This window comes from Podarcis filfolensis (assembly GCF_964270895.1).
Source record: "Podarcis filfolensis genome assembly, chromosome: 10".
NCBI classification, from domain to species: Eukaryota; Metazoa; Chordata; class Lepidosauria; order Squamata; family Lacertidae; genus Podarcis; species Podarcis filfolensis.
The window spans coordinates 54,054,529-54,062,999 of record NC_139612.1 but is presented as its reverse complement, the minus strand read 5'-3'; the positions used below and the strand labels follow the sequence as shown (position 1 = coordinate 54,062,999).

Below are 8,471 nucleotides of genomic sequence, written 5' to 3'. Positions count from 1 at the left end.
GCTTGGAGAAAACAATTCCTCCCACCCCCAGCTGACCAAGAACCAATTGGTAGGCTTCTGCAGAGAGTGTGAATCTGCACACTACAAGCAGAAAAGAATTGCTTTCACTTGCTTCCTGGAACTGTAGCCGTATTGGTCTGTTGTACTACTAAGAATAAGCAAGTCCTCTGTATACTTTTATTTCAAAGAAACCCTGTACGCTTACATCCAAGTTGACCGGCACAGGAATGGGGATTCAAAACAGCATTTGCCTTGGCAAAAGTTGTAGCAGGGTGGTCTTTATTCCGGCTTAGTTAATCCATCTAGCTCTGTGTATTAGTAGCTCTAGCTCTGTCCACTGCTAGTATGCGGCCCCCAACAGATTACCCATGAGGGAATGTGGCCCTTGACATAAAAATGTCCTGCACTCCTCAAGTTAAGGGATCTCAGGTAATGGGCTCCTCGCAGTAAACCTTACTGGTCAAATGGCAGCCTCATAATTTCAAGGGGGATATGCTGGGTCTCAAACAGAGACCAGGCTATACAAAGGGCAGAATGCAGATCTGAGAGGCACTTAGGGACGCTGACCTGGGACACTGGAAGTTGCTTTATAACAAGCCATGCCATTGATCCATCCAGCCCAGTGAAGCCTCCTCTGACTGGCTCCACCAAGGTTCCAGAAATAAATATTTCTCAGCTTTGCTCATAGAAGGCTGAAAAAAGGAGAACAGAATGCAGTGGAGAAGGCAGAGCTTCCTCACACATTTGCTTACACACAAGTAATCAGAATGCCGGAATATGGCTAGTCCTGCTATCAAATATGGCTCTGGTCTGGGCCTTGCTGATTTGCATAGCTCCCCACCATCTTTGAAACCAATCACAACATTTTCCACAGAACTGAAGAGCAGTTACAATTAACAAGTGAAAAACAATACACATCTCTCTCTCTCTCTCTCTTACACACACCCTGCTTTTGCAAGCTTTCTCTGCAAAGTGAAACACAGAGATGTCAAAAGCCCAGTGCTTCTTTTCTAGAAAAAAGTCACCATGAATGACTCCCTCGTTCTCTTAGAATGGCAATGGTGTCCACCTGAGAGGTGCAGGAACTGGGTTGCAGAGAGTTCCGGCTGAAAAAAAAAGCCCTGCAAAAGCCTGAATCAAGAAAAGAGGAGGACGGGCTGCAAAAATAGACACAGAACACTCACACCAACCTCCTTATTTGTACAAAAGGTTATTTTTAATCATGGAAAAGAAACTATAGGCAGACACATGATTGCAGAATTAGGAAATGCTACCAAAAGAAGAAGAAAAAGGAACAGCTGAAAACCTGGTCCCAGGACAGACCGCTCATTCCTTTTCTCTAAGAAGGTCGCTCAGGAAAATAATGTTATCTGCAAGGAGAGAAAAAGAGACAAGTTACGCATTCAAACATGGATGGACACAAACACGGAGTCAAAGACCACTGATTTATTAGTCACCTTCTAAGCGACCATCCCAAGTTGATGCGCACATATTAAGTTAAAAACTATGAAAACAGCAGAAGCATTTAAAAGAAGACTAAAACCAGATGCCCATACAAGAAAACCACCATCCAGAGCAGGCAAGTCCTCAACTGTCCAGACGGCAAGTAGAACGCATTCACATACTAGACAATGGGTGGACACTGCTGAGAATGGCTACTTAATGCGCCGGCAGGGGTAGTCAACTTGACCCCACAACCCACCTCACATGGGTTCTCAATACAGTGGTAACTCAGGTTAAGTACTTAATTCGTTCCGGAGGTCCGTTCTTAACCTGAAGCACCACTTTAGCTAATGGGGCCTCCTGCTGCCGCCGCTGGAGCACGATTTCTGTTCTCATTCTGAAGCAAAGTTCTTAACCTGAAGCACTATTTCTGGGTTAGCAGAATCTGTAACCTGAAGCGTATGTAACCCGAGGTACCACTGTATGTGAGGAGAGAACAGAGGGTGCAGCCGTTCCAGGACTACCTATCCAAAATAAAGCTAATGGCTTTTATGCAGTGAGCTGCTTACAAATGTTTTGCAACTTTGGGGTTGGTCCTAATAACGGGTTGCATCCAGCTAAGTTTTACTCAGAGCACACCCACTGAAATCAATGAACCCAAGTTAAAGATGTTGATAGGTTTCAGTTAGTCCTGAGTAGGACTAACACTGGCTACAACCCAAAGTTATTACCAGCATACCATGGGGTGTTTTTAGCAGGTGTTTCGTTCATTAAAAGGGAATTATTTTCTCCCTCTTTTCCTTAGCCACCTCTCCAAGCTGCCTCTCCTCCAACAGCCACCCTGTCGGACAGAGAACGCAGGAAGATGGGAGGAAACCTATAATCGGTGGCACAGCCAGACATTCAAGTATTTCCTGCTAAACTCCTGAAATCTGAACTTTCAGACAAGGCTCGCTTTCTTTGAGAAAGCAAACCGAGTCTGACCAGCCTCTTAGTCGGCAGAGGGGAAGCGTGCAAAAGCTCATAGACAAGGAAGTAGTAGTTCTCTGGATTCTGCCCTCCTCTCAATTTCTGAATGCAGCTCTCAGCTCAAAAGACACATCAGGATGCATTTAGAAAACAAACGAACTTGTATTTTAGGACAAAGTAAGTTTTAAACCACAGAGTTAAACCACAGAGCCTAGGACTTGCCAATCAGAAGGTCAGCGGTTCAAATCCCCATGACGGGGTGAGCTCCCGTTGCTCGGTCCCTGCTCCTGCCAACCTAGCAGTTCAAAAGCACGTCAAAGTGCAAGTAGATAAATAGGTACCACTCCGGCGGGAAGGTAAACGGCATTTCCGTGCACTGCTCTGGTTCACCAGAAGCGGCTTAGTCATGCTGGCCACATGACCCGGAAGCTGTATGCCGGCTCCCTTGGCCAAGAAAGCGAGATGAGCGCCGCAACCCCAGTCGGCCACGACTGGACCTAATGGTCAGGGGTCCCTTTACCTTTACCTTAAGTTTTAAAATGTGTACAATGGGATAAAGTATGACTGAACATTCATATGTCATGAGGAAATGCATTTAAGGGCATGCATTGCCTGCAAACTTTCTAAAATGAAAACGACTTACACACCAACGATAAAATGGGAGAACTTGAAGAAGCATGTGCAAAATTAAAGCAGAGCAGACACTTAGCTGTCTTCACTAAGAGCACCCAACAGCGACACCTTGTGGCACAGGCTAGGCATTTAAGGCATTTCTCAGTTCTATCTAAATCCGCCTTGTTGTTCGAAGCAAGGAAGGAGAAAGGTGGTTTGGCTGCATGGGCAACAAGCACAGCCCCCTCCCCCGCTTGCCCTGCCTGGCTTGTCATAGGAAGTTCTTTACCTGCTATGATTGTTGTGGCTTGCCGCCTTACGTTGTTCTTGTCTACGTACTCGCCGTAGTCTATCTTCCCTTCCACGTAGATCCGAGCACTGCCAGAAGCCAAGTATAAGACAACAGGGGAGATTAATGGTGACATTTTGCTGGTAGTGGTTTAAGAGCTACCGCTAACAGATAGCGCTCATCTGATTATTCCGTAGTCACAGAAGGTGTGAGAGGGAAGGAAAATTTCAAAAGCCATTGCGGGGGGTGTGTATGTGCAAACCGGAGGGTGTCTCATCACAGCAGGCTACTGAAATGGGTCCTTCTGGGTCTACACACACACACACACACACACACACACACACAGGCTATTTTAAGTTGTGAGTGGGCTTACAGACTCAGACTCCTAAAACTGTAGAGTTGGAAGGGACCACAAGGATAATCTATATTCCAACTCCTCTTGCAGTGCAGACATCTTTCACCCAACATGGCTCTCGAACCCACAATCCTTAGATTAAGAGGGTCTACCAATTGAGCTATCCCCGAGGGCTTATTTATTTATTACATTTATATTCTGTCCTTCAATCAAGGAGACCAAGGCAGCCTACACGGTTCCCTCCTTCCTCCCATTTTATGTGAGGTAGCCTAGGCTGGCAGGTAGTGACTGTCAGAAGGTCAGGCAGTGGGCTTCTTGCTGGCTGCATGGGGGCTTGAATCTGGGTCTCCCAGCCAAAATATACTATCCAGTCTGGCTCACGTGGGCTTCCATTCTGGTGTAATGAACAAAATAGGAGAGGACAGTGCAAATAGATATATAAAGGTAAAGGGGCCCCTGACCATTAGGTCCAGTCGTGACCGACTCTGGGGTTGCGGTGCTCATCTTACTTTATTGGCCGAGGGAGCTGGCGTACAGCTCCGGGTCATGTGACCAGCACGACCTAAGCCACTTCTGGAAAACCAGAGCAGCACATGGAAACACCGTTTACCTTCCTGCCAGAGTGGTACCTCTTTATCTACTTGCACTTTGACGTGCTTTCGAACTGCTAGGTTGGCAGGAGCAGGGACCGAGCAATGGGAGCTCACCCCGTTGCAGGGATTCAAACTGCCGACCTTCTGATCGGCAAGTCCTAGGCTCTGTGGTTTAACCCACAGAGCCACCCGCGTCCCACTAAATATATAAGCACCATTAATTACTACGGCCACTACATTTATTACCAGTTCTTCACCTGCAGGTCCTAGGGTGAGTTAGAACAACTTAAAATTTCAGAATTAAAACAAGATAGTCACAAGAAGAGGGTGGGTCCTAACCGTCAGGTGTCAAGGTCCACAACAACAAAAAATGCATTTAAATAGCTCCAAAGAACACTAAAACATATTTCATCTATCATCCTTATTGTGAGTTAGGTAAGCCTTAGTATCCCTCCTTATTGTAGACTTGTGTCTAAGGCACAGATTGGCTTGCTTAAGAACATCTAAGTGATTTCATTGCCAGGGGTCTCCTGCCTCAGTTCATACATTAGGCCAGGCCACCAACCCCAGGTTTTCTATACCAGAAGTGGGGGACCTGTGGTCCTCTGGATGTGTCGGACTCCAACTCCCACCAGTCCCAGCCAGCATGGCCAATAGTCAGGAATGATGAGAGATGTACTTGAGTAACACCTGGAAGACCACAGGTCCCCCATGTCTGCTGTGCAGGGGAGATTGGTATACAAAGAATGTCAACAGTAAGCTCCTGAGGTTTTGTAACGCCCTTCTGTTATGGAGACTTCCCCCAGTTTAACTCACCCCTTCTTCACATACTGATACGCCACATCTCTTAGCCCCGGTCTGAACACAGAGATCCTGTGCCATGTCGTCTTCTGTGTAATATCACCTCGGTCAAAAGGAAACACAGAACAGATAAACACCCGTGGATTCATGGTCTTTTCTAGAGGGTGGGTTAAATCAGCCTTTTTGCAACGTGGCTCCCTCCAGCTGCTGCTGTGACTACCGACTCCCATCATTTCTGGCTGGGGTTGATGGAAGGGGGAGTCCAACAACATATGGACGGCACCATGTTGGGCGAATACTTTCATGGGGTGGAAGAAGAGCTCACTTCAACTCCATCGCATCTTCTTTCAATGTGCGATCATGGAGTTTCACGGTGCAGCCACCCCGTTTCTTAACAACAGACACCCACAACAGTGCATTCGGCATCTGTGTGAAGTGTGTTGCCATATGTGCAGAGAGACCCTCCAAACAAAGATTGTTATTAGCCCCAAATCCCAGCACTCCACGGCCTTGCATGGAGGAACTCTACACACATAGAACCCTTTGCCCAAGACATGGAGAGTATGGCTTGTCGAGGACACCCACAGTGGGGCATGCTATGCTGCACTGCAACCCCATGAACTTCCTCAATGCCAGAGAGATGCCTACCTAGAAACCCCTACAGTGAGCCATGTTCATTTGGGCAAGGGACCTTTTCCAGCAGACATTGGGTTTATAACATAGGCGAGTTAGTTCCTGCTGTTCAGTGTTAAGAGTACTGTATGTGGGGGACGGACAAGTGCTTGGAGGGCACTGAGTGGGCCAGGAGATGGTGGAGATGGAAGGTGAAGGTGGCCTCAGGAATAAGGGCTGTCCAAAACTTTGGGAACAGGATGTTGATCTAAGGTCAGAAATAGCAATGGCAAAGGTGATGAGGGGCAGGAGTGGGAGAAGGCAAAGAAAAATGACCCCCCCCCCCGGAGCGAAGAGCAATGAAGGACACAAGGCAGGGATAGGAAAAGGAAGAGTCAGAGAATGGAGGGATTTGTACATTGCTTAGAGAAGACTGTAATTAAGTGGTATATAAACTGTTGAAATAAATTATTATTATTATTATTATTATTATTATTATGTTGCATTTATATGCCACCCTATACCTGCGGGTCTCAGGGCGATTCACAATAAAAGATAAATATAAATAAAATATAAATATATTGGTTATGGGATTTTTGTATTTTATAGATATGCTTATGTATATTATTACTCTCTTTATTATGCTCTCTGCCCTGTGGTCTTTTTGACAAAGGGTCTTAAATAATAATAAAAAAACTGGCATTATAACATAGGTTTTGATTAACCTATGCTGAAACGAAGGAGTTGAGACTTTCATCTAACACAGCGTAATGCCAGAATAGCCCCCTAAATATGTCGCAGTTAGCAACGCTGAGCTCTCAGCAGCGACAGCAGCTCACCTCCTTGGAACGATTCGCTTTCTCCCGATCGCCACATCTCGTTGGTTGCAAGGCTGAAGATGGTGACCGGGTTTTTGCCTTCAACTTGCCTCATGACAGGATCCTGTCCTACACGGCCAAGTAACTGGATACGATTCAAGGCTTTGAAGAAGAAGAAGAAGAAGAAGAAGAAGAAGAGAGCAGGAATAACAAGAGAAGGAACCAACATGGTTGTGTTGACACACCCTTGGCAGCACAAAAGACAGTTAAATAGCACAACGGGATGATCTGATACTGATTCCACATGACCCACAGAGCTTGCCTCTCGTCTCAAGAAGAGCTACTTACATCGTTCAAGGACTAAAGGCAGCGTCGGCGACTCAGACTCGTGCCTCACAAACTGGCGCATCACCTAGAAGAAAGGAAAACAATGGGCAAAGCCAATACAGCAGGGATAGGGAATCGTGTTTTTTTCTGTCAAGGGCCACACTTCCCTGGAAGTAATCCCTTGGGGGCCACGTGATGGAGCTGGGGAGAGGAACAAAGCTACTTCCCCCCGCTTTTTGCCACACCCCTTTCCTCCATTTTTGTTCTCTTTCCAGTCTGCATGAAATTAGAATGCAGGCCACAGCTACCATCCCTGCAATAGGGCATTTCTGGTGAGGACTGTCACTTGATTTTGGGGGAGTGGGGGAGAGGGAAAAGGTGATGTGAGTGGTCCAGGATGCATCCATGTTTTAGCCATTTGTGTAGTTCGGTGTCCAGTGACACACTTCAGCTCTGCTAACAGCCATCACCAATCTTCATTCATTTGCTAGTGCCAATAAATAAAAGGTTTAATAAGGCCACATTTGTACCATACATTCAAAGCACTATTATGCCACTTTAACAGGCAAGGCTTCCCCCAAAGAATCCTGGGTACTGTAGTTTGTTAAGATACTCCCATTCTCCTCACAGAACTTCAGTTCCCAGAGTTCCCTCGGGAAAGAGTAGTGCTGTGAGAAGAATATGGGTCTCTTAACAACTCCCAGTGCCCTTAAATAACCACAGCTCCCAGAATTCTTTGGGGGAAGCCATGCCTGTTAAAGTGGCATAATAGTGCTTTACCTATATGGTTTTGACATTGTTTAAAAGGGTCAGGTCTGGCTGGGATTCTCGGACCCTGCCACAACAGAGCAGCAAGAGGCTGACAAGTAGCTGCTTAAAGCTGGCATTCTAGGGTTCTGCAGGCATCCAGGGCATGTTGTGCTGAGGAACTTTTTTGTTTTCCAGTTGAGGGTGACATTCCTTTGTGAGTAATCTGTTAGAAGTTGATGGCAAAAGCGGACAGGGCTACTGCTTTTCTCTCCCCCTGCCAGAGGTCTGAAGTATTTGCCTGCAAAGGTCTTTTGCAATTAAGCTGGGCTGCAATTCTTCACAGTTTCTTTGTACCACTTCTCACACTTCAAAGCCACAGCCTGCCCAGAAGGCCTAGTAGCAGGCATACAACCATAAGCAACTTCCAGCTCCTTGACTTTGCTTTTGATATGTGTCTTCTACTTCACAGAAAACAGCACTTAAAAACTGTGCCAAAAGAATATGGAATTGTTACCTGCAGTAAGGGCCTGCGCAACATTTCTGCTGCTTTCTTTACGTCTTCTTAGGGGGCTTTGACAGTTCCTCTGAAAGACAAAGCAGCTATTAAAACAATCAGTTTCCTGTTGCCATAATACCTTACTCAATTTGTCTCCTCTTAGAACACAATAAAGCTATCCCTTTTGTCTTTTCTGCACACTTCACATTTGGTATAAGTCCCGTCTGCGCTATGCATCTAAAGCACAAGGCATAGGAAGCACAGAAACAAGCCAGGAGTAGCTGAAGAAACGCAGTATCTCATCAGAGACCTTGCATATACAGTCTGGCCATCTTAACAGACATGGAAGAAAAGGGGATAACTTAAACCCTGCCTTCCAGATGTTGTGGTGCTCGATCTCCCACCA

General features: G+C 46.2%; 1 protein-coding gene across 2 annotated transcripts; it reads right to left on the bottom strand.

Moving 5' to 3' along the window:
- Positions 1–1,194: 1,194 nt before the first annotated feature.
- On the bottom strand, positions 1,195–8,169 carry SSBP1 (single stranded DNA binding protein 1). 2 transcript variants are annotated; one of them, XM_083572430.1, is made up of 6 exons: positions 8,084–8,169; positions 6,841–6,904; positions 6,515–6,654; positions 5,078–5,172; positions 3,314–3,402; positions 1,195–1,370 (listed from the first exon to the last, which is right to left on the bottom strand). In XM_083572430.1, exons 1-6 carry the CDS (start codon positions 8,105–8,107, stop codon positions 1,327–1,329), a joined length of 456 nt encoding a protein of 151 aa, XP_083428556.1. In that variant the 5' UTR covers positions 8,108–8,169; the 3' UTR covers positions 1,195–1,326. The 2 variants fall into 2 exon arrangements, with proteins under 2 accessions (XP_083428556.1, XP_083428557.1); XM_083572431.1 differs by having other exon boundaries at positions 5,078–5,165; positions 6,514–6,654; positions 8,084–8,153.
- Positions 8,170–8,471: the final 302 nt, after the last annotated feature.

Coding starts and splice junctions, on each gene's coding strand:
- SSBP1 (XM_083572430.1), bottom strand. CDS start 8,107: ATGTTGCGCAGGCCCTTACTGCAG. Junction 6,905..8,083: donor TGCGCAGGCCCTTACTGCAG/GTAACAATTCCA, acceptor CCTTTCTTCTAG/GTGATGCGCCAGTTTGTGAG. Junction 5,173..6,514: donor AAAGCGAATCGTTCCAAGGA/GGTGAGCTGCTG, acceptor GTGTTTCCTTTT/GACCGAGGTGATATTACACA.